At 42.8% G+C, this 26,229-nt stretch overlaps 1 protein-coding gene across 1 annotated transcript in view; it reads left to right on the top strand.

The window, feature by feature from the left end:
- The window catches only part of LOC143988097 (CD109 antigen-like), a 169,851-nt gene that overhangs the window by 15,141 nt on the left and 128,481 nt on the right, over positions 1-26,229 (top strand). The window contains exons 5-9 of the mRNA XM_077487380.1: positions 5,231-5,356; positions 5,736-5,775; positions 7,791-7,878; positions 10,678-10,774; positions 25,697-25,799. Coding sequence (XP_077343506.1) covers positions 5,231-5,356; positions 5,736-5,775; positions 7,791-7,878; positions 10,678-10,774; positions 25,697-25,799 — 454 coding nt within the window. The remainder of the gene's footprint in view (positions 1-5,230; positions 5,357-5,735; positions 5,776-7,790; positions 7,879-10,677; positions 10,775-25,696; positions 25,800-26,229) is intronic.

The following is a 26,229-nucleotide window of genomic DNA, read 5'->3' as shown; positions in this document are numbered from 1 at the left end:
ATAATAATTTGTATATTACTTATGATAATTAACCCCTTGCCACCCAGGCCCATTCTGAGACTTCTCTCCTACATGTAAAAATCATCTTTTTTTTATGCTAGAAAATTACTCAGAACCCTCCAGCATTATATATTGTTTTAGCAGACACCCTGTGGAATAAAATGGTGGTCTTTGCAACTTTTTATGTTACACGATATTTGTGCAGCAATTTTTCAAACTTTGTTTTTGGAAAGAAACTATTTCATTCATAAAAAAAAAAACACTAAAGTTAGCACAATGTTTTGTTGTGTACTAAGCGGTGCATTTAATTTTTTTTACAGGTTACATGTTTAGACTTACAGAGGAGGTCTAGTGCTAGAATTATTGCTCTTGCTTTAACGATCATGGCGTATGTAACCTGTGTGTATCTGGCTCTGATACTAACCAGTGCCTACCCAGGGACTGACTAGTATCTCTCCCCAGCCTGTCCCCACACACCCTCTCACCTGCTGATCTGTGAATGGGGCAATCACTCCCCCAGTGTTATTGTGTTCTGCCAGTGAATACAATAATTAGTGTTGCTAACTATAGCTGGCAGCACTGATTGTTTTGGGGAAAACCTGACAGGCGGGTTGTACTCAAGTTGGTTAATAGGTTGACTTGTGTAAAACCAGCTAGCCCATACATAGATCGACTATGGCTGGTCTCTGCTTAATTGGTGTAATTTCAATCCATGTATGGCCGGCTTAACCACTACGCAGTCCCTAAACATCCTTCCACAAACCTTTACATTTTTCCTTCCCAGATTACTTCATCCTCCTCTCATGTACATAGTGCCCACTGTCATACTCTCCACACTTCTCTCCTATACATAGTGCCCACTGTCATACCCTCCACACTTCTCTCCTATACATAACGCCCGCTGCCGTATCCTACACACTCCTCTCCTGTACATAGTGCCCACTGTCATACACTTCTTTCCTGTAAATAGTGCCCACTGTCCTACCCTCCACACTCCTTTCCTGTACATACTACTCACTGTCATACCCTCCACACTCCTCTCCTATATATAGTGCCCACTGTCATACCTCCAACACTTCTCTCCTGTACATAGTGCCCACTGTCATACCCTCCACACTCCTCTCCTGTACATACTATTCACTGTCATACCCTGCATACTCCTCTCCTGTACATACTACTCACTGTCATACCCTGCATACTCCTCTCCTATACATAGTGCCCACTGCCATACCCTCCACACTTCTCTCCTATACATAGTGCCCACTGTCATACCCAACACATTTCTCTTCTATACATAGTGCTCACTGTCATACCCTCCACACTCCTCTCCTATAGATACTACTCATTGTCATACCCTCCATACTCCTCTCCTGTACATAGTGCCCACCATTATACCCTCCCTCCACACTCCTCTCCTGTAATTACTGCTTACTGTCCTACTCTCCACACACTCTCCTGTACATAGTGCCCACTGTCATACCCTCCATGCTCCTGTACATATTGCTCAAAGCGGTAGTAAACTTTTCTAACATTACTACTTTTTAGAGGCCCTGGAGTAGGTTATGCCATAATGTACAAGTATGCACAGCATATTAGCACATTAGGGTACACTTAAATTGTCAGACTGAGCCCTCCAGTGCTGTGCTGTGATCAATCCGGCAGGGCCCGGGCACTTCCATATTCACCCGGTCTTCCTTCTGGGTTCTGTGCCTTTGGTCACTTGCCTTGGCCAGACTGCGTTGATGTCATTCCCACACATGCTCATGTGCATCCTTTCTCTCTCATCCTCCCTCCCTTACCCCTCTCACCTCTTTCACCCCCTTTCTCTCTCTCTCTCTCTCTCTCTTTAATTTAATTTGTTATAACAAAAAATAGTTTGCATTTTTATTTATTTATTGTTTATAAAAGGCCCCACCAAAATCCTCAGCACCAGGCCCATGATGTTCTTAATCTGGCCCTGGATTGGGTGAATCTCCGTAATGGGGACACAGGCATCAATAAAAGCTGACAGGTGTTCTATTTCTTCTCCACTCTATTTAAAATGAAATAAACTGTTTTGCTTTTATACTTTAAAAAGGATGCATACACAATCAAACATCAGCTTACAAGCACAACTTGCAGAAAAAAAAAATCTAAAAATTAAAAAATACACAAACTCATTAAAATCAAAATACTCATCAAAGGCCGCAGCTAACATTAAATACCAAATAAAAAATGTAATTACATTGAATGAACTCATTCTAGAAAGCCTGGCAATGGTAACATTGTCACAAGGAATATTATATTCCCATTGACATTGGATATTCCTAGTTATTTCATTTAAATATCAAAATCCTTTGGGAGACTGGGTTTACGGTTTGAAATTTTAGAAAACTTCATAAATGAAAATAATTTGTGAATGTTGCCATCTTGTGGATAAAAAGAAGAAAGACGAGTTCTATTCCTTGAAAGCAGGAATTAGAAGGAAATTCTCACTTGTCACAAATTGAAGTGATTCACTACATGAGAGACTCAATGCAGGTTATTAATATTATTATTATAATTACAGTTAATATTCTGTTGTAGTATGTTTCTGAAAAAATAGGAGAGGTGAAAATCTTGGACACTAAATGGGATGTACAATAATGTACAAACAAAATGTTGTATATAGCCAAGTCATTTTTAAGGGAACATTTGATACAGGGACAAAGACAAAAAGGCAGGGGTTCTAGCCTTTCCCAACTCAAATGGTAGTGAGAGGAAAGCTGTTTAATGGATAGCAGTTAAAATCTGACATGGTTTATTACCTTACATAGTGTATGCAAAACTAAGGAAAAGTTTGGGCTGAACATAAACTTTAGTGAGTATGTTACTATGATCTCCAACATTGACATCTCACCCAGGGGCAGATCCAGATCTCAGAATCTATGGAAGCAGGCTTATAGTTTTTTTTTTTTATTACTTCCTTTTGCTAAAAAATACTAGTGAACTCCTCTAGTGCTTTCAGAGTACTCTGGTAATAGAAGAAGCAGGTTTTAGCTACAGAGACAGTCTGTCTGTACTCAGCTATTTGTGGGATAATATCAGGATATCTCCTGTATTACCATTAGTATTACTATTGTTGAATTTTATCGATCCATCATCTTTTGTGGTATATAAATACATATGTGATTATGGTTGATTATGGTTGCCTCCAAGTCCAGTACTATTCATAGATAAAAGTATTTATTTGGACCCGTTAGAAGTCAGTGCTTTAGTAAAGTACTGACTTTACATTCCTTTTAATGGTTTGAGATGCACACATACCTTCCAACTTTTTTAGATGGGTATGAGGGACACCTATTAGCAAAAGTATGCATAAGGCACACCCTACCACGTCCCCTTAAAGCGGAATTATACAAAAAAAAAAGAATAGTTAAACCCACAAGTGTTTTTTAACCACTACTAATCCTTTATACTGACTTCTAAAATGTACCAATGCAGACATTGAGAAACTGAATGAAAGGTTTAGCACTGGTAAATACTTTTTGAAAGATAAATATTGCATTTTATATACCGTACAAATATATAGATCAGACCAACATGAGGGACAATTAAGGAGGAAAGAGCAACAGATGGACTTTGTTCCAAAGAAGGCACAGTCCCTCAAAATCAGGGACAGTTGGGAGTTATGCACTGGCGTAGCATCAGGGGTCACAGGGGTGACCCCACCCATGCCCTAGGGGGGCCCATGTGGTCTTCCTGTCACATTCGGTTTTACACCTGGACAGGAGGGTCAGCTGGGGTGTCATATACAGGAACCAATTCCCTGCATTTTCCAGTCCTGCAACCGCTGAAATTCTTCTCTTCTTCTCTTGCCAGGATTCAGTGGTTGCAGGAGGAAAATGGAGAGGATCAGTACCTGTATAAACCGCCACCCTTCCTTTATTTTTTATTTATGCTGCCTATCCCATCGGTTGCTGCTGAGGATCTTCAGGATAGAAAGCAGGGAAGTGACTGGTAAATATATTATTTACTGGCCCCTTCTTTTTCTCAGTGAACACAGTGAGTGAAGGGTACTGATTACTCACTGTGTTTATTCATAACTGAAGAATAATAAACTATGTTCACTATGCTTCAGTTTCTGAATAAACAACGCTCTGTACTATTCCTGTTCATTCATTTTTGTGCAGCTGAGGCTGCAGAGATGGAGATTGAGAGCTGTGTCCTCAATCTAATTTCTCTGTCTCAAAAGTGAAACATCAGGGGTCTGTTTAGACTCCTGGTATTTCACCAACCCCCCCCCCCCCCCCCCCCCCCACATGGGACTCCTAAAAAAATGTTTTAAATAATAATAAATAAAATTGTAAAAAAAAAAAAACTACTGAAACTGTCCATTGCAGACACTGACCACTGCCATACTTACACAATCCACTTCTCTATTAACCCCGTCCTCTGCCCTATTGACAAAGAAGGTATCCAAACAGATGTAATGAGATTACCAGCAGCAACTCCTCCATTTTCACATTGGGTGGCTGTACAGCATAACTAAGTGTATGGTACAGGAAAAGAGACAATGGCAAAAAATGTTGTATTAAAGACAAATGTTTGTGGTGCCCTGAGACAAAACAAAGTCTCTCTCCTTTATTAGGAGGTTGATTGCGGAAGATAGCAGTGGTTGAGGACTTGAACCCCACAGCAGATACCACACAGTTGCTGTATGGCTTCACAAGTCTCTGGTAAATTAGAAAGGAGACTGTGAGCAATGACACCCCACTTGAATTGCTGTGCTGAGGAATTTGTCCAGACAATGCCCACCAATGTGATTGGGTTTTAGGGTAGTGCTGCATGTTCTTATGCCATTTCAGTGGCATGCCCACCTACTCCGATAAAGAGAGAGCCTTACCTGGTTGCAGCTAACTAGCTCAGTCATGGCTGCTCTATCTGACACACACTCAATGAGCAATGGAAGGTGGACAGATGTGCAATTTTTATCCCCTGAGCTTGTCCAGCAGTCCAGAGGATAATGGGAGCCCATGGAATAGTGGGAGCCCAGGGGGTTTTGGGTAATGGAGTTAAAGAGTCTGACTTCTGCTGCTGGAAACGGTAGGTAAATGGACACTCTGGTGTGCTTTAATGATTACAGGTGGAAACTTTATTCGTTGATTTAGCTGCTGTTAATTTTATAATGTAGGAAACATAAACCTTTGATAACTGTTATGGATGCACTCCTTATGTTATTTCATAGAGTGGTATTTATATTTTTCTGCAGGATTCACATGAAAATATTATTCATCAGTGGTTGAATCTCCGGCTTTACTTGGGAGTAGTGTCTTTAGAGCTAGGGCTTGGTAAATTTTCTACACTTGGCTCCTGGAAAATTAAAGTAGAAACAAAGGTATGGAAACTGTTCAAATGTATAATGCGTAAAAAAAAAAAAAACAGAAAATTTAAAAAAATAAAATAAATAAAAAGTTAGGACAAAGTCTGGATTTATGTAATAGATGGAAATGCAGAACTGCTCAGGGATCTGAATGTTTCTGGATGTATAATATAATTGCAGTCCTAGCCTATGGAGATTATAATTCCTGTAAATGTTGTTCAGTACCAATCATATTCAGATTAAAATTCATGACGTGCACTGTTAACAGTGAGGCCAGGAAAATTATAGAATTAATTTAAGTAGGCGGATCAAATTCTGCTACTTTTGACATTTGTACGATTATATCAGTGAGTAGTAATCATCTAAAATTTAACATTTGTATTCTTTTTTTTAGACCTCTTCAAATATTGAGTACTTTGTTGTTGATGAACGAGGTGGGTTAATTATTCTGCCAATTGTATCTTTAGTTTACACGGTATTAGTAATACAATTTAAGATCCCGTTTTTATCAACTGAATGAAGAAGTTATTATCTTGTCGTGTCAAAAATAGGTTCCATAAAGGTCTCCTTGAAAAGAACAATGTAGGAATGCCATTCTCCTGTGTCCCTTGCAGCTTGCTGTGTTTCTTTCTGCCGACCTCCACATCATTATTGTGTCTGTAGTGATGTAAGGGATGGTAGGAGAAACCAATGGGTGCTGAAGGAAACACAGAAAAAAAAATGATGAAACCTGCTTGCCCCTACCTGCTGCCAGCACATTTCTATTAGCTTTTAAGGCATCTTAGTGCTGAGGCACCAGAGGAAGGAAAGAAAAGTTTAACAGAATGGGTAATCATCCGAATGATCAGGCAAAGGGCAAAAGTAAATTGCAGTTTACTAAACAAGTGCAAAGTTAGATGCAATAAAGCAAAATGGGCAATTGCAAAATTCCTCCTCTTCTTGGGTCCCCCACTGGTGCTCCTGGCTCCTCCTCTTCTTGGTGTGCCAACGTAGGAAGCCGCTTCCTATTGTGGCACATCGGCATGCTCAATCCTGAGCTGCCTCTGTGTATACGAGGCCCTGCTATTGGCTCCCCCTGCTGTGTCTGTGCCATTGAGAAGGGAGAGAGCCAAGATAGGCTCTGCTCTTCTGCATGTAGCTAGATCGAGATCGGGGTCAGGTAAATATGGGGGGGGGGGGTGGGTGCTGGTAGGGGAAGCTGCATGCAGAAGGTTTTTTACCTTCATGCATAGAAATGTTTGAAATCTCTGCAAACATAGACTTTTCACATCAGTGTCAATCTGGGGAACATGTGGTTTCATAACATAATCGCTATAAGACTCTAAAACAGTTCAGACTCATACTTACTATATAAGTAAAACAGCTCATAAAACAGCTATTGACAATCATCCTCGTAGACATTGTCCCTCATAGTCCAGGGTAGATCTGGTAACGCAGACAGTTTGAGGGATCCAAGGCTGAGGGCAAAATGCCATTCCACTGGAACAGCAGTCCCCCGCAGTAGCTGGGTCATTTAGAGAAGCTGTATAACATTAGGCTGCTGCCCAGCTGACTGCACGCCAATCTGACATTGGAGAGCCTCTCATCTGTCTGCAAATTACCTGCCCAGCTACCACTGCCTTATCAGGTGTGGCCCTTCTGAGATGCAGGGGAGTTAAGCTGGGAAACGTATCTTCCATGGGTGTATCAAGGAGCATGGTCAGTAAATGGGGACTCTACTACAATGAAAAACTCAAACATTAGCAGCCAATGTCACCCACAAAAAACTCCCATAGAATTCCTTAACCCCACATAGTCATTGTTTCACAAAATAATATCATCTTAGCCTATGTGTCCACCTTTGGTTTATTATTGCTTTATTAGTGTCTCACCAGAAATGACATTGCCATTACCTTACACAAGGAAATCTGTATTTTGTTTATAGTGTTCTATGCGTTTTAAATGTTTTTTTAAATACAGGGGAAAAGAGGGGAGAAGATACTAATGGTCTAGTGAAGATATTCTAGGTGGAAATAGATAGTGTTGCTGTCAATGTTTCATTAATAGTATGTAAAAAAAATAAATAAATGCCAGTCCTAAAAGAATTATAGACATTGCTACTGCAGATGCTCGCTTTTGAGAATGTTCATTCTGGCTGTCATGATGATCCTTTGGCTTCTTTCTAAGTGGTTAATGTGCAGCATGTATAGGGATACATATGTCTACCATTTTTGGCAATCTTTACAGCATGCTTTATCCTGGTCTCTGACTTAAATATATTAAAGCCAAAGACTGCCAGGCAGCTAGAATTTTTGAGCAGGCTAGCAATTGCAGCCCCCTACTTCTCTAATGCAGATGTACTTTAAGATGACTAGAGACTTCTAGAGGATACCCACTTTCTTGTTTTTTTACCTATATTAAATGATTTTCAATTATAAATAAGAATTTCATTTCTATTTTTGTTCTTCAGTTTTGCCAAAATTTGATGTCACAGTGAAGGTTCCTTCTGTTTATATTGAACCAAAACAGCCAGGTATTTCAGGAACAGTTACGGCAAAGTAAGTAATTACAGCTATGCAAATACATTACTTTATATTCAGTGGCTTCTGTTTCTTTAAAGAGGAACTGCAGTCTGCTCACATACAGTCAGGTCCATACATATTGGGACATCGACACAATTCTAATCTTTTTGGCTCTATACACCACCACAATGGATATGAAATGAAACGAACAAGATGTGCTTTAACTGCAGGCTTTCAGCTTTAATTTGAGGGTATTTACATCCAAATCAGGTGAATGGTGTAGGAATTACAACAGTCTGTATATATGCCTCCCACTTTTTAAGGGACCAAAAGTAATGGGACAATTGGCTGCTCAGCTGTTCCATGGCCAAGTGTGTGTTATTTCCTCATTATCCCATTTACAAGGAGCAGATAAAAGGTCAAGTGTACTATTTGCATTTGGAATCTGTTGCTGTCAACTCTCAATATGAGATCCAAAGAGCTGTCACTATCAGTGAAGCAAGCATCATTAGGCTGAAAAAAACAAAATAAACCCATCAGAGAGATAGCAAAAACATTAGGGGTGGCCAAATCAACTGTTTGAAACATCCTTAAAAAGAAAGAACGCACCGGTGAGCTCAGCAACACCAAAAGACCCGGAAGACCACGGAAAACAACTGTTGTGGATGACCGAAGAATTCTTTCCCTGGTGAAGAAAACACCCTTCACAACAGTTGGCCAGATTAAGAACACTCTCCAGGAGGTAGGCGTATGTGTGTCAAAGTCAAAAATCAAGAAAAAAACTTCAACAGAGTGAATATAGAGGGTTCACCACAAGATGTAAACCATTGAAGAGCCTCAAAAGCAGGAAGGCCAGATTAGAGTTTGCCAAAAAACATCTAAAAAAGCCTTCACAGTTCTGGAACAACATCCTATGGACAGATGAGACCAAGATCAACTTGTACCAGAGTGATGGGAAGAGAAGAGTATGGAGAAGGAAAGGAATTGCTCATGATCCAAAGCATACCACTTCATCAGTGAAGCATGGTGGTGGTAGTGTCATGGCGTGGGCATGTATGGCTGCCAATGGAACTGGTTCTCTTGTATTAATTGATGCGACTGCTGACAAAAGCAGCAGGATGAATTCCGAAGTGTTTTTCGAGCAATATTATCTGCTCATATTCAGCAATATGCTTCAGAACTCATTGAACGGCGCTTCACAGTGCAGATGGATAATGACCCAAAGCATACTGTGAAAGCAACCAAAGAGATTTTTAAGGGAAAGAAGTAGTATGTTATGCAATGGCCAATCACCTGACCTGAATCCGACTGAGCATGCATTTCACTTGCTGAAGACAAAATTGAAGGGAAAATGGCCCAAGAACAAGCAGGAACTGAAGACAGTTGCAGCAGAGGCCTAGCAAAGCATCACCAGGGATGAAACCCAGCATCTGGTGATGTCTATGCGTTCTAGACTTCAGGCTGTAATTGACTGCAAAGGATTTGCAACCAAGTATTAAAAATGAAAGTTTCATGGATGATTGTTAATCTGTCCCATTACTTTTGGTCCCTTAAAAAGTGGGAGACTCATATACAAACTGTTGTATTTCCTACAATGTTCACCTGATTTGGATGTAAATACCCTCAAATTAAAGCTGAAAGTCTGCAGTTAAAGCACATCTTATTCGTTTCATTTCAAATCCATTGTGGCGGTGTATAGAGCCAAAAACATTGGAATTGTGTCAATGTCTCAATAATTATGGACCTGACTGTAATTTGTAATAAAAACATCTTTTCCATTCTGAAGCTTCCCTCCAACCACTGTGCATATTATTTTATATATACTGTGATTCTGTACATGCACAATATGCTGCAGAAATCTCCGCTACTAGGTCTAGCTGCATCCATTTTAACTGTGGGCAGCTGAAGCTGCTGCCTGTTCACTTCCTGGATTTACACAGACATACAGAGGCACACCTGCAGCCCTGCAGCTCTCATTGGCCCTCTTATGACTTATCCCCCCTCCCTTCCTGGCAAACTCTCATGAGACTGAGAGACAGACGTGTGCATGATGTCAGAAGCCTAGGCTTTTTACCAGACAAGAAACAGGAAGTGGGCTGTATAAGGTTTTCACTGGCAGAAAAAAAATGTTTTTCTTTCCAAAGGTAAAACAATAAGGGCAATAGATTTAATAGATGGAAAGTTGAAAACAATACTGAAGGTCTACTTTAAAGCAGTGTTCCGCTCAAAAAAAAAAGTGTAGCCTTCTGGCACCAGAGGGGGAGAAGACACAAATGAATGGAAGTTTCACTTTTAAAGATTGGTTGCACTTGTTACATGAGCTTGCATACAATTTCATAAACTGGAGTCTACTGCAAAACAAGCTGACAGTTTGAGCTGCCTTACACTTTGTCAAGCATGGGCAATTATTTTAGTGAGCTGGAAGGTCAATGAATGGAGGGGAGCACATCCAATCACACAGACAGAATGCATCAACAAAAAAAAGTCTAGAAATGGATACAGAAGTTTGTACATCCAAAAGACCCAGCGCCCAAAAACAAGAAAAATAACCTGGTATATGCAGTCCAATGTAGCAAGGAATGTAAAGACTGAAACATTGTTGAGTGGTTGTTTTTCCTCCCCAAATGGATGGTTCAACATAGGAGGGTAAATTCTACAGGTCAGAACTGGACCAATGTACAGTAACTATGCAATAAAGATCATGCCTGGAGTTCAACCAAACATCTAAGTTCAGTTTTGTCTTTTTGACTGCTTTTTACAGTCTTACTAGGTAAACATGTAAGCACAGCACATGAAATACAAGGTTTAATGTGACTACTTCTGTTTTTATACTAGGTATGCATATGGAAAGCCAGTGGCAGGCAATGTAACAGTATCTTTAGTACCAAAATATTATTATGGGTCTTCATATGAGGTTAACAAAACTTTTGAGGTAAGTGCCATTTAGAAAACTTAAATTAAACATACTGTATATTTAAAACTCCACGTAGCTAACTTTCGCACTGATAACTATAGACAGGGCTTTTTTTAGCAGGAACTAGGAGGAACTCAGTTCCACCACCTCTGACTCAGGTTTTCTGCTTCCTGCTCACCACTATCACTTGGTAACACTGAAGTCCAGATTCTGCATTTACAAGTGATAGCTTATCTCCAAGTAGCTCCCACAGGTCAGATCTCCTGTGCAGATCCCACTGAGTGCCACACAGGGACAAGGGAGATAAAGAACAGGTGCCCAGGGTTTAGTGCAGTCATGGGCAGGAGAGGGGGCGTGGTAGGTTGCACCTGCTGTGGTCTAGTATAGTATGCTGGAAGGTACTACGGCCGGATAGGTGTTTCAGCTTAATATTGCAACAAAGGTAAGACATATGACAGATGGTGGAGCTTTTAATGAGGGGGGAGAAAATGAGGGCAGTGGAGGGATGGGATTGTATGCAGAGGGAACAGTTACTATTTGATGCCATTTGGCAGGTATGCGAGTGTGGCGGGCATGGTTGAGTTCCTGCACCTATTCTCTGAGAAAAAAAAGCCCTGACTATAGATGCCTAGGGTGTCTCTCTTCCACTCTCTCTCTGTTTATTCCGCCATATGTACATTTTGATGTATTGGTAGAATGTGGATTGAAGGGGGTGGATTCAATTGTCCTGATCTGATTTTTGAAACACTGTAAGGCATGTCTACATGCTCTGATATGTAGGGGCATACATTGGGAATACCGCGGAGTAGTGAATCAATCACTATCATTTAAAACACATGTGTATCAAAGATTCACCTGAATGTCTGACGAATGGCAGATTCGCCGCTTTATAAATATACCCCTTACTTAGGGCTTATTCAAACTTGTAGAGGAGGGAGCAGTAAAATCACTTTGCTGAACCAAATTTTTACTGCCTTCCCTTATGCTGCACATTCCACAGCCCTTTCCTTTGTGGCCATGGCAGGAATTAAACCCCCTATCGCGTTTGGCCAGCGGTAGTGCAATGCTGCAACCTACTTAGCAGCCACGTGTATTGTACATGGTTGCAGCACGGTAGTGTGGCAACATATCATTTCATCGCCTGTCAAATGCCTTCAGAGGCACAGCGTTCCTTGCTAGTGTAAAGGAGTCCTTAAAGTATATCAATAGTCTTTTAATGTTAAGAGTAAGGAACAATTCCTAACCATTCCCTACTCTATCCATTTTGGCTATATATACACACTTTAATCACTGATTTGCTGAACAGATATCACATTTAAGTGAAAATATTTCAATTGCTAGCAGAGAAGAAGGGGGTCATATATGCAATGCACACCATGTGCATCTTACAATTGAGATTAACTTGCAAGACTCATATTACTGCTTTGTTCCCACTGGAAAAACTGTACATTTTAATGTAAGCACCTCCTAACAGAGTGGGCTTAAAGTGATACTAAACACGCACTTTTTAATTTACATTGTCCCTTCTCTTTCTGTATGTTGATGATGGCACTGTATTTTATTTTTTTTAACCACTTTAAGGCCAGGCCTCTTTTTTAGATGTGGTGTTTACAAGTTAAAACATTTTTTTTTGCTAGAAAATGACTTAGAACCCCAAACCTTAAACATTTTTTTTCTAACATCCTAGAGAATAAAATGGCGGTTGTTGCAATACTTTCTGTCACACCGTATTTGCGCAGTGGTCTTACAAGAGCACTTTTTTTTAAAAAAAATACACTTTTTTGAATTAAAAAATAAAACAGCAGTAAAGTTAGCCCAATTTTTTCTATACTGTGAAAGATAATGTTACGCTGAGTAAATTGATATCCAACATGTCACGCTTCTAAATTGCGCCCGCGCGTGGAATGGCGACAAACATTTACCCTTAAAAATCTCCATAGGCCTCATTTAAAAAATTCTACCAGTTGCATGTTTTGCGTTACAGAGGAGGTCTAGGCCTAGAGGTCTGCTGCCTGCAACTATGCTGATCTCTGGCTTCTTGATTTGCTGGTTTGTTCTGACTATCCACTTTGGCTACCAAACCCTGGCTATGTTTTGACTACATTACTGTTTTGTACAAATTTTTTACCATTATATTAAAGGGGAGGTCCACCGTAAAAAAAAATGCATAAAAAGGCTGCAAAAAAATAAAAAATTAAATAAATATTTTTTTCACTTACCAGAAATGGCTGTTGCTAGGCAGATTGTCCTAATCTGCCTCTTCCTATTCCGTGGTGATCTTCTGTCTTCTGCTCCTCGCGTTGTCTTCTGGGGAATTGGGAGCGGTGTGTTGTGGGATCTGTGTGTCCCACAACACACCGCGTCCCATTCACAAAGCACTGCGTGACTCGCGCATGCGCAGTAAGAAATGGGCAGTGAAGCCACAAGGCTCCACTGCCTGTTTTCCTTGCTTTGAATGGCGGCGACGGGACCCAAGAGCCGAGGGACGGGTCAGACTCAGGCAGCCGACATCGCGGGCACCCTAGAAAGGTAAGTGCTTATTAAAAGTCAGCAGCTACAGTGTTTGTAGCTGCTGACTTTTAAATTTTTTTTTTTTCGCTGGCCCACCCCTTTAAAAGGTGTGATTTTACTGCATTTTCTGTCTCCATCTGATTCATGATTCCTGACAGTAGGCGAAGGCCATGAATTCAGGCCATGAAGTAGGCGAAGGCCATGAAGGCCATGAATTCAGAAGATGGGTGAATTTGAATCCCTCTAGTTGTCATATTTTTTCCAGATTGAATGAGCAGGGCCACCACATGGATCAGTTTGCCATACTGTTACAGATGCTTCTGATTCACACTGCTCATCTGGATCCTCCCACTGTGGCTTTTCTGTTACAACCTGTGTTACAGGCCATCCCTGCTGCTGCTCCAGTCTCTGTGCAGGCAACCACCTCAAATATTACCTCTGTAAAAGGTATGTCTGGTTCCCCTCTGCTTCCCTATCAATCATGGGGCAAACCAGTTCAATGCAGAGGGTTTCTCAACCAGGTTGGGATATACTTTGGGATGCTGCCCTAGGCGTTCCCCGTGGACAGAAGCAAAGTAGGTTTTATTATTTCTTTGCTTTATGATAGAGCCTGGAAAAACCCTCTATGGGAGATGCAAATTGTCCTGACTTACCTTGAGTTTGTGGCTTCCTTTAAAAGGGTATTTGATGTTCCTGCATGCTCCTCTTCTGCTGCAAAGAGCCTCATGTCCAGCAAACAGAGTACGAGAACTGTTGCAGATTATGCCATTGAATTCCGTAGTCTGGCAGCAGAGGTCGCTTGGAACCATGTGTCCCTTGTGGCTGCTTTTTCTCATGGTCTCACTGATGACATCAAAGATGAGATAGCAGCCCGAGACATACCTACGGATCTGGAGAAGTTGATCACGTTTGCCATTCTCATTGACTCCAGACTCCGAGACTTTCCTTTAACCACTACAGCCCCGGACCAATAAACACCTTAAGGACCAGAGGCCTTTTTCCAATTTCGCACTGCGCTGCTTTAACTGGTAATTGCGCGGTCATGCAATATTGCACCCAAACGAAATTTGCATCCTTTTCTTCCCACAAATAGAGCTTTCTTTTGATGGTATTTGATTGCCTCTGCGATTTTTATTTTTTGCGATATAAATGGAAAAAGAGCGAAAATTTTGGAAAAAAAAAGATATTTTCTTCTTTTTGTTATAAGAAAAATCGAATAAACTAAATTTTAGTCATACATTGGGGGCAAAATTTATTCAGCCACATGTCTTTAGTAAAAAAAATGTCAATAAGCATATATTTTTTGGTTTGCGCAAAAGTTATAGCGTCTACAAACTAGAGTACATTTTCTGGAATTTACACAGCTTTTAATTTATGACTGCCTATCTCATTTCTTGAGGTGCTAAAATGGCAGGGCAGTACAAACCCCCCTCAAATGACCCCATTTTGTAAAGTAGACACCCCAAGGAAATTGCTGATGGGTATGTTGAGCCCATTGAATATTTTTTTTTTTTGTCCTAAGGGATTGAATAATGACAAAAAAAAAAAAAAAGTTGTCACTAAATGATATATTGCTCACACATGCCATGGTTATATGTGGAATTGCACCCCAAAATATATTCCGCTACTTCTCCCGAGTATGGGGATACCACATGTGTGGGACTTTTTGGGAGTCTAGTCGTGCACGGCACCCCGAAAACCAATCACCACCTTCAGGATTTCTAAGGGTGCAAATTTTTGATTTCACTCCTCACTACCTATCACAGTTTCGAAGGCCATAAAATGCCAAAATAGCACAAAACCCCCCAAAATGACCTATTTTGGAAAGTAGACACCCCAAGCTATTTACTGAGAGGCATGTTGAGTCCATGGAATATTTTATATTTTGCCACAAGTTGCGGGAATATTACAACCTTTTTCTTTTTTGCACAAAGTTGTCACTAAATGATATATTGCTCACACATGCTATGGGCATAAGTCAAATTACACCCCAAAATAAATTCTGCGGCTTCTCCCGAGTACGGGGATACCACATGTGGGGGACTTTTTGGGAGCCTAGCAACGTACGGGACCCCGAAAACCAAGCACTGCCTTCCGGATTTAAATATAAAATGCTACCAAAAAAACTGTTAGGCCTGATCCCTGCGATCGCTGCAGTTATGTGTTTAGTGTTTTGTAAGTGACAGTGATTGATCGATCCTGCACTTTGGTGGGCTGGGCAGAGGGGCAAAACGCAGGTGTTAGCAGGTATCTGGGCTGATCCCGCTAACAATGCGTTTTTTTGGAACCCTGAACTGCTGGGGACACTAGTATAGATCTGATCAGATCAGATATTGATCTGTTCAGATTCTATACCACTACGGGAGGTTTATGCTTTGCGTGTGGGTGTTAGTGGTACTGGCACTAACCTAGCGCTGCCTGGGGCGACGCAGACCCTGACCCTAAAACCTAATTAATATCACCCACCGGGTGATCAGGGGGTTAAACCTTTATTGGGTAATAAATGGTGGGTGCCCTGATGCTATAAAAAGCAAACTAACCAGAGTCACCCGTAACACTTATACGGTGATCAGTGGTGAAAGGGTTAACTAGGGTCAATCAGGGGGTTCAAATTTGTATTAGGCAGTATATGGGGGTCCCTGGGGCTATATAAAAACCTGACGGGGAACCTAAATAACGAACTGGCTAACCAGCGTCACCAGTGACACTTATACTGTGATCGCTGGTGAAAGGGTTAACTAGGGGCAATCAGGGGGTTAAAACCATTATTGGGTAGTATATGGGGGTACCTAACGCTATAAAAACCTGGCGGTGAACCTAAAAAAATAACTAGCTACCTAGCGGCACTAGTGACACTAATGCAGCGATCAGAAAAATGATCGCTTAGTGACACTGGCAAAAGGGGATGAAAGGGTTAACTAGGGGCAATCAGGGGGTTAAAACCATTATTGGGTACCTAGCGCTATAAAAACCTGGCGGTGAACCTAAAAAAAACACTAGCTACCTAGCGACACTAGCGACACTAATGCAGCGATCAGAAAAATTATCGCTTAGTGACACTGGCAAAAGGGGGTGAAATGGTTAACTAGGGGCAATCAGGGGGTTAAAACCATTATTGGGTAGTATATCGGGGTACCTAGCGCTATAAAAACCTGGCGGTGAACCTAAAAAAATAACTAGCTACCTAGCGACACTAGCGACATTAATGCAGCGATCAGAAAAATGATCGCTTAGTGACACTGGCAAAAGGGGGGTGAAAGGGTTAACTAGGGGCAATCAGGGGGTTAAAACCATTATTGGGTAGTATATCGGGGTACCTAGCGCTATAAAAACCAGGCGGTGAACCTAAAAAAATAACTAGCTACCTAGCGACAGTAGCGACACTAATGCAGCGATCAGAAAAATGATCGCTTAGTGACACTGGCAAAAGGGGGTGAAAGGGTTAACTAGGGGCAATCAGGGGGTTAAAATCATTATTGGGTAGTATATCGGAGTACCTAGCGATATAAAAACCTGGCGGTGAACCTAAAAAAATAACTAGCTACCTAGCGACAGTAGCGACACTAATGCAGTAATCAGAAAAATGACCGCTTAGTGACACTGGCAAAAGGGGGTGAAAGGGTTAACTCTAGGGGCAATCAGGGGGTTAAATCTTTATTGGGGGGTGATAGGGGGCTACCCTGGACCTAACACTAACTGCCCTGACAGTTTTAACTGTTACAACTGACACTGAATGCAGTGATCAGTAAAGAAATGATCAATGCAATCAGTGATACTGTGACTGGGGGGGGGGGGGGAGGGGGGGCGGGTTTGTGTGCCTGTGTGTACCTACTTGTCAGTGTAGTGTTGGTGCACACTTACTTTTAGTCTTCTCCTCGTAGTCCGGTCAAAAAGACCGCCCCGAGGAGAATGACATCACTTCCTCCTTCCTGTGTAAACATTACACAGTGGGAGGAAGCTTCTCATTGGCCAGGAGCGATCCAGAGGGGGTGGCCAGAAACCAACGGCCATCCCCTCATCACGGATCGCTCCTGGAGCGAACCGGACCGCCGTATCCAGCAGGAGGGGGTCCGATCGGACCCCCCACCTGCTGGAAGGCAGGCACGTACATGTACGTGCTTGTGCCTGCCTGTGCCATTGTGATGACGTACAATGGCAATACGGCGGTCCTTAAGTGGTTAAGGAGTGCTTGTGGAAGCCTCCTGTACATTTGCTCCAAGATTTGCAGTCCCACCCTTGCCTCCCTCACCTCCCATGCCTCCTGGTAAAGAGTCCGCCAGTGAAGTAGAACCCATTCAGTTGGGCTTCATATGTCTCTCTGCGGATGAGAGGGCCTTTAAGAGGAGGGAGAGATTGTGCCTTTATTGTGGCCAGGCAGGTCACTTTTTGAGGCCTTGTCCTACCAGTCCAGGAAACGCATTGCACCTGAGGTCCTGTAGGGGACAGACCTTAGGTGGCGATATTACATCCCTAGTTATCCTGAAGCGTTTAGTTCTGGTTACCCTTTCTTGATCCAAGTTGTCCATCGAGACACAGGCTCTAAATGACTTTGGGGCTGCATGCCTGTTTATAGATAGTGCCTTTGTGTCTAAGCACTTAATTCCACTGAAGCTTTGTGCCACTCCACTTGCCATTGAGGCTATTGATGGGAGACCTCTACAGCCTGCCCATATGACTCATGAGACTGTTCCATTGACCATGGCAATAGGAGCTCTTCACCATGAGATAATTCAATTCCATGCCATATCCTCACTATTAGTGGCTCGGCCTAGGTGACTCCTCCTGGCAGCTCTCTGATGCCTCCCCCTAATATCTGAAAATTTGGAGAACATTCTAGAACTAGTGGGTTGAGGGTGTCAGGCCTGCCAGGAGACTCCAACCATCACTCCAGTTTCCTGATCGGTAGTCTTCTTATCCCAGTATCAGGTGGAGGGACGGTTGAGAACCTGCAACCAGAAATAAGGGAACACAATGGGAAGTGCAAACAGACTATATGATGGAACAACCATCAAGTAACTCCCTGTTAGTAGTGGCCAAAGTCAGGAACCAGGCAGAAGAAAGGGCTATCCAAAACGATCCAATTCAGCAGACCAAGGCAGAAGTCCATGGGGGTAAACCAGAAGGCGAAGTCAGGAACCAGCAAACATCAGCAACCAGAACTACAATATATCAAACACCAACAAGCAGGAAATGGAACCTATACTAGGGCAACAACAGGAAGGGGAAGTGACTATTTATAGGTCACAAGATTGGGTGACTGCCTACAGCTGGCCACAGGATGGAGCCAGAATCTATAAGCAAGCAGCATCAAGTAACAAGGGCTCTACTCCAAAAGAAGTTTCCCAGTGGCTCAGGCATAAGTGAACTGACCCCAAAACACCAGGTACCAGGATCAATTCCTGGTCAAGGTGTTACAGAGGGGAGGAGGAGCTGCCCTGAATATGTATGGGCTCTCAACCAATCTCCAGGAGTGAGCCTAGCAGGGAACTAGGAAACCTATAAATAGACATGGGCCATACCAGCAAGGGTGTCTGTGTGGAAGATGTAGAAGCAGTGCTGAGGGAGGCTGCCGGTGGCCCTTGAGGGGCATCTGCTGGTGAGGTGTTTTACTTCGGGCTGGGAGCTCAGGAAAGCTGGCCTGGAATAGTCCCACCACAGAGGGAGTTGGAGGGTTTTAAGCTAGAGAGGCAGCAGGAAGGAGCCAGCAGAAATAGTGAGTAGATCAGCACAGTGCAGGGACAAGACAAGGGGAGAGACTGTCAGCTGTACAGTGCTCTCTTAAAGACTGTGGTGTACCTGTATCTAACCTGGCCCTGGAAAATCTCCATGTGTGTGTGGGCATGTTGGGCAGGGCTGTTGCAGAGAGTCAGTCGGGAGGACTGGGAGGAAGAACAGCCAGTCATGGCAGCCAGGTGGGCTAGCATTCTGCAGGCAAGTGGAACTGGGATTGTGGGCCACAGGGAAGCAGAAGGAGAGATGTGTCATGCTGTTCACTCCATTTGTGCTACTTTTGTCAAGGGACTGAGAGTTCCTGCCTGTAATGGGCCTTTACTAGACATATGCTGTTAGTTCCACCAGGAGTGAGCAGCAGGTCCTGTACAGAAGAACCAAGTTTGTGCAGGAGGAAGGAAGAACAAGATCTGTGTAAATAGGGAGGAAGTTGTCCGTTTGTTTGTGTTTCGGTCATTTTTTCAAGTTGGGTATCCAATAAATTCCCTATCCCATCCAAGTTATCATCCCCTAATATATAAAAAAAAAAAAGACAAGATAAAAAATTATATTTCTGTGTTGGAGTGAATTAAGGAAATGGTAAGGGGATCGGCTGGGCAGCAGTGGGAAACCCTATCTCAGCAACTTCTACGGGGGTAGTGCTACACATACATTTATCAGTGTAGTTCAGTATCACCACAGTGTCACTGTACTACTCTGGGGAGAGTTGATCAGGGATTATTTACACTATTATTGCTTGATGATCACTGTTATAAGCAATAGTTTTAACTGTCACGAATGGCTTTCATTCATGACAGCTTGCTTACTATTGTGATACTGTGATTGGCTATAGCCAATAACATGGTACAGGGTGGCAGGTAGCATGTGCATGTGCGCCACAGCGTACCAGTACATTGCAGTGCCTGGAGCTGCTGCCCACTCGCAGTAAAATTACTGTGGGTGGGCGGCAAGCGTGTGTTCCGCAAATGTACTCAAACTCAGGGGTTACCTGGTAAAACTGTTCTTATGGCAGCCCAGGGCTGCAATATCTTCATGTACAAATAGCTTTAACTCCCAATGTAAGGTTCTTCAGGTACACTAATGCCACGTACACATGACCTGACTTTCCGTCAGAATAAACTCAAACAGTCTTCCCGACAGAGTTCCGACCGAACGGACATGCCCACACACGATCGCACCAAAGTCTGTTCCTTTCCAATGCGATGGTGTACGACAGGACTAGAAAAGTTCAATAGCCAGTAGCCAATAGCTACCCTTGCATCGTATTTGGTCCGTTTGGTCCGACCAGCATACAGACGAATGGTTTTCCCGATAGAAATTGATTCCGTCGGAAAGATTTAAAGCATGCTCTATTTCTATGTTCATCTGAATATTTTTTTAAGAAAAACGATAGGATTATCCCACACACGATCAGAATATCCGCCGAAATTATCCCATCGGACCTTTACTGCCGGAAAATCCGGTTGGTGTGCGTGGCATTAGGTTACACGTATCCTGTATTAGGCATCTATGCAAGGTAGACAGACACTGACTAACTTTTTTGCTTCTTTAAAGTTTCTTTTACTGAGGCACGTGGGAAATACAGATACATCTTTCGCCAATCTTCTCATACATGTGTGTGTCGTTCACATAATTTAGGAGAGGTATAACTGGCTGTGCTGCTGAACATAACACTGTTCCTAATGGTTTTCCCAAAAGATATGGTGCATAAGGAACATAGTGCGGCCTATACCTGTAATGGGTAAGGTCCATATCAAAAAGTCCATAGTCTTCCGGAGTCCCTGAAGATACATGCCACTGTCTGCAGATGTGTATATATAATATATATATATATATATATATATATATATATATATATATATCCCAGAACTGACAAGAAGAGGAAGAAGTCACATGCGACTGGACCCCTGCAGCAATTAGCCATATAATAATTAAAGAAATGTTACACCATAAATACAGTAACATGGAATAATAACCCAAAAGTAACAGCAACAACTAGCACCTGCTTATATTATCACACCTAAAGGAAAAATTTACATATCATGTTACAGTAAAATCTTGGCTATGTTGTCCAAATGTGTTTATTGTGCTTTATTGGAGTATTTACAGTGAAATATGAGCCTGAACTGCCATATTAGGAAAACCATGTAATTTAATGAAAAAAATAATACTTACAATGACAGAATATTTTTGCTTTGTGCTGTGTAATGTTAGCAATAGACTGTGTGATGTTTACAGGCAATAAGAAAGAACATAGGTGTGCGCAGCCTATTGCATTAGGGTGTGCACCTCAAAGCTCAAACGCACGCGCGCATGCACATGTGTGCGTGCGTGTGTGTGTGTGTGTGTATATTAAAAGCCAAGCCATCAGTGGGAGATCTTCCCCATCTACACACAGAGCCAGGGTGGTCTTAAAAGTATCATGGGCCCCTGGGCAAAGTGATGCACTGGGGCCCCTACCAGGGAGATGGCAACATAAAGTGTGTGTGGCAGGGTGAGGGGGGTTAACTTTTGCTTCCTAGAGAGTGCAGGGCCCAGGAGTGTGCAGGGTTCAGGAGAATGCTACATACAGAGTGTACTGTTCGGGAGTGCACCAGCACAGATTGCAGACTTCATTCTTGCGCTATGCACAGGGTGCAGAGTTCAGAAATGCACTATGTACATAGTAAAGCGTTCAGGAGTAAGCTAGGTACAGGGTGCAGAGTTTGTGTGTGCTATGTACAAAGATCCGTCGTTCAGAAGTGCGCTATGTAGAGTGGAGAGTTCAGGTGTGCGCTATACACAGGGTGCAGAGTTTAGGAGTGAGCAGAGATCATGCGTGTGCTATGTATAGAGTTCAGATGTGAGCTACACGCATTGTGAAGAGTTCAGTGAGCTAGGCACAGAGTGCACAGTTCAGGAGGGAGCAGAGATCATGCGTGTGCTATGTACAGAGTTCAGACATGAGCTACATGCAGGGTGCAGAGTTCAAGAGGGCGCTATGCACAGAGTGCAGAGTTCAGGTGTGCGCTACATACAGGGTGGACAGTTGAGGATTGAGCTGTGCACAGGGTGCAGAGATCATGCATGTGCTATGTAGAGAGTTCAGACGTGAGCTATGTGCAAGGTGCAGGTGTTCAGAAGTGTGCTATGTAGAGTGCAGAGTTCAGGAGTGCGCTATGCACAGAATGCAAATTTCAGGTATGCACTATGCAAAGGGTACAGAGTTCAGGCATGTACTAAACAAATAGTGCACAGTTCATGAGTGAGCTAGGTACAGGGTACGAAAATCATGTGTGTGCTATGTACAGAGTTCAAGAGTGAGCTGCTCAGAGGCTGCAGAGTTCAGAAGTGCACTATGCACAGGGTGCAGAGTTCAGACATGTGCTATTGTACAAAGTTCAAGGGATGCTACGCCAGTTTAAAGACCCCTCCCCCCAGTACAGAGCTCTCCCCTACAATACCTCACCAAGCGAAAGCTCTCCTGTCCTTTCAGTGCAGCTGGAGTTACTGCTCTTCAACCTTCCCTGTCTTATACCCACATCAGCTCTCCTCTTCCTTGCAGAACAGAATCTTAAACTTACTATGGCTGGACAGGCTGCTGCCATGGGTTTCTCTTGATGCTGCTGGTGTGTAGTGATGTCCAGTTCATGAACGAATCGTTCTTTTGAATCGATTCTTTTTAGTGAACTGGATGAATCGATTCTTTTCAGTGAACTGATTCGTTTGAAACAGTTCACTCTGCACTCAGTACATAGCAGAGCAGCAGAGCTGGCAGTGGTAATATGATCCTAGAGTGAGAGAGCTCCGCCCCTCCCTGCAACCAATCAGCTGACTCAAAGCACAGTGACACTCAGGAACTGGATACAAACTTAAAACAAGAGCCAGGAGTTCACAGTACACCGAGTTAAAGAATCGTACAAGTTACCGAGTTAAAGAATCAGATCAGCTTTTAGAACACAGTACACTGAAAGAACCACGAGTCACCACCAGTAAAACAATACACTAAACCAATGAGGTAGCAGCAGTGATAAGGTGGTAATGACAGCCTAAGGCCCTTTCACACTCGTGCGACTTGTCCTTCGACTTGAGACTGCAAAGTCACATGACAAGTCACACCCCATGATTTCCAACGAGTTCAGTTCATATCTGTGCGACTTCAAAGTAGTTTTTGTACTACTTTTGTCTGACTTTGATGCAACTTGTGGCAGAGACCTCAAGATTACACAGACATTGCTTCAAGTCGTGGCAAAAATCATGGCAAAAGCACTTGACTTTCAAGTCGCACAAGTGTGAAAATAGCCTTAACGATTGAATTTTACTACCAGGGGTACTTCGCCCATGGTAGTGGTAGTAAAATCTGATCATCATTCCTGCACATGCGCTGTAAAGACTATAGGAAAATCTGATGGCTAGCAATGTTAACTGGGAAGTTGGCCCATCAGAATGAAGTTCACATGCACAAAAACCCACTTTTCATTTAGGCTCCATTTCCACTTGTGCAACTTGTCCTGCGACTTTGTACTCTATGATTTCCAATGAGTATTATTCGTATCTGTGCGACTTCAAAGTAGTCCCTGCACTACTTTGGTCCCACTTTGATGCAACTTGAGATCCATAGACCTCCGGAATACATAGGCATTGCTTTAAAGTCGCATCAAAATTGCGGCAGAATTGTGCAACTTTCAGGCTGCGTTAGCCTTAAAAGCCTGAAAGTTGCACAATTCTGCCACAACTTGAAGCCATGCCTGTGTATTCTGGAGGTTTATGGACCTCAAGTCACATTACAATGGGACCAAAGTAGTGCAGGGACTACTTTGAAGTCACTGTGACTTGAAGTCGCACAGATATGAATGGTACTCATTGGAAATCGGGTACTTCTTGTCATGCAACTTTGCAATCCCAAGTTGCAGGACAAGTTGCACAAGTGGAAACAGAGCCTAAATGAAAAGCGGGGTTTGTGTGCATGTGAACTGCATTCTGGGGCAACTTCACAGTTAACATTGCTATCCATCAAATTTGCGGAAACCTAGGCTCAGGGCCAGTTCACACTGCTGCATAGTGCAAAATCGCATGCGATTTGCACTGCAGTGCAAATCACAGGCGATGTCCGTGCAATGCGATTTCAGCCATACAGATAGTATGGCTGAAATCGTATCGCATTCGGACTAAACTTGCAACAGGACCCTTTTTTTGGTCCGCACCAGAATCGGATCGCATAGCACCCATGCGATCCAATTCATGTCTAAACTGACACTTTGCAGTGCGACATGCGAGCTGAAATGGGGGTGTCATTAACATTGTATGACACTCCCCAGCAGTTCGCATATGTTGTTGTGAACTGTCGTGCGAGTCGGGTGCGATGCAGGAACCCATAGTGGAATCGCAGGGTTCCCGCATCGCACAAGTGTGAACCCAGCCTAACACAGCTGTTTGTGTATCACCAAAATTCATGACACTGCGCTAATCTGACAATAGAACAATTGTCAATTGACAACAATTGTGCTCTGCACCGATGAACAAAATCAAAGTAAACGTCCCCAGGACCTGCCAACCTTCTGTGTGAATCAGTCTTCTGATTCTAATCATTTAAGAAGGTTGAATCAGAGCTTCGGTTCACTTGCTTGTCAGTAGACTCAGCAAGTGAACCGAAGAATCGATTCATTGAATCGGTTCATTTCAGTGAGTAGTTCGAAATGAACCGATTCACTTTAAAGATCCGGACTTCCCATCATTACTGGTGTGAGGCTAGAGCGGCCAAGTGGATACTCTGCCCCGCCCCTCTGTTGTATAGGGAGAACAGGGAGGGATTTGTGTGTGCAGGCACTAGAGACCAGCACTGGAGGTTTCGAAGTAAAAGACCCAGCTGCCGACAGTGTACTCCTTCCTGTGCCAGGTGATGATACACAGAGAGAGTTCCAGCGCCCAGCTTCCACTGTCACTCTGCTTGCATCTCCTTTCTGTGCTGGCTGTTGGAACACAGAGAGTTCCAGCACTGGCCACCCAACTGCCGCTGTGCGTGTTGCTCTCGGGGTGATTAGGGTGTGCCCAGGCACACCCCGTGCGCACTCTTTAAAAAAGAACAACACTTCTCTTGAAATAACATGGCAGGGTGTGTGTCAGTGAGTCAGCGATGATGACTAGTGCATGAAACACTGCACATTCAGCAATGTTGTAAATAAAACACTTTTCCAATACAAGTTCTAAAATTTCTTTTGTGATGCAAGTACTGACTGTGTATAGGCAGTTTAATACAAACATTTAAGAAAATATGTTGGATTGTTTTTAGAATAGGGGCTTATACATACCAGCATCTGTGCAGTAATGCGACTGCTGCTGTGCTAAGTATAGAGTGCTGATTCACTGATTACAACACATTGCGCTGTTTGCTTTTTTTTCCAACTTTATGGTATGCCACAAAATGACACTCCATTTATGTTTATTCACCACAGTGTGTTGTGATGGAGTGTAGGGTGTTGCCACAAGTACTGCATGTCTTACTTTTTTTACAGCACCAAAGCAACAAATTGGCCTGAACTAAAAAAAAACAGAACATAAAGCAATTTACTTTACTTTACTACAATTGTCCATACGTTGGCACTGCACATTGCTCCTAGTGTGAATGGGCCCTTACATAAACACAAATGTGTTTGGATGTGTACATAATTAACAATGCTTTCTGATAAAACACATTAACATTTGTTCATGTTTTGATTACAGATTTTTGGATCGGCAAATTTCAGCATACCACACATGGAATTGCTGAACATACTGATGTGGGGCGAAGTAAATTTAACAGTCTCAGTTACAGAGGAGTTGACAGGTATCCCTTTAATGTACCGCTAAAATAATTCTGATAATTTATACTATTTTATTGAAACAACCTATGTATATGTTGGACGCCTTATATGGTTGAACATGTTCACATAATAATTCCCCAGAGTAATTAAACCGAGGGGATGCTTGGTAATAGTTGGTTACTGCAGTCCTCCACACTAATGCCACGTACACATGATCAGACTATCCGGCGGACAATCCGCCTGACTTTGCAGCAGAGGTCCACCGGACTTTCCGAACGAGCAGACCTGCCCACACACAACCAGACTTTTCCGGCAGACTAGGTCCGGCGGACAATCCGCCAGACTATGGAAATGAACGGACTTGCCCACACACAGAGTAAAGTCCGTTCTTTTTGAACGTGGCTCCAGGTAGATGGAACTAGCAAAGAAGGTCAATGTCACTGCCTCCATCAG

The sequence above is a fragment of the Lithobates pipiens genome, unplaced genomic scaffold (assembly GCF_037356315.1).
Source record: "Lithobates pipiens isolate NorthernLeopardFrog02 unplaced genomic scaffold, aLitPip1_a1.2 Scaffold_18, whole genome shotgun sequence".
Taxonomy (NCBI): domain Eukaryota; kingdom Metazoa; phylum Chordata; class Amphibia; order Anura; family Ranidae; genus Lithobates; species Lithobates pipiens.
The sequence above is the reverse complement of the archived record's forward strand: the minus strand, read 5'-3'. Positions and strand labels throughout refer to the sequence as shown.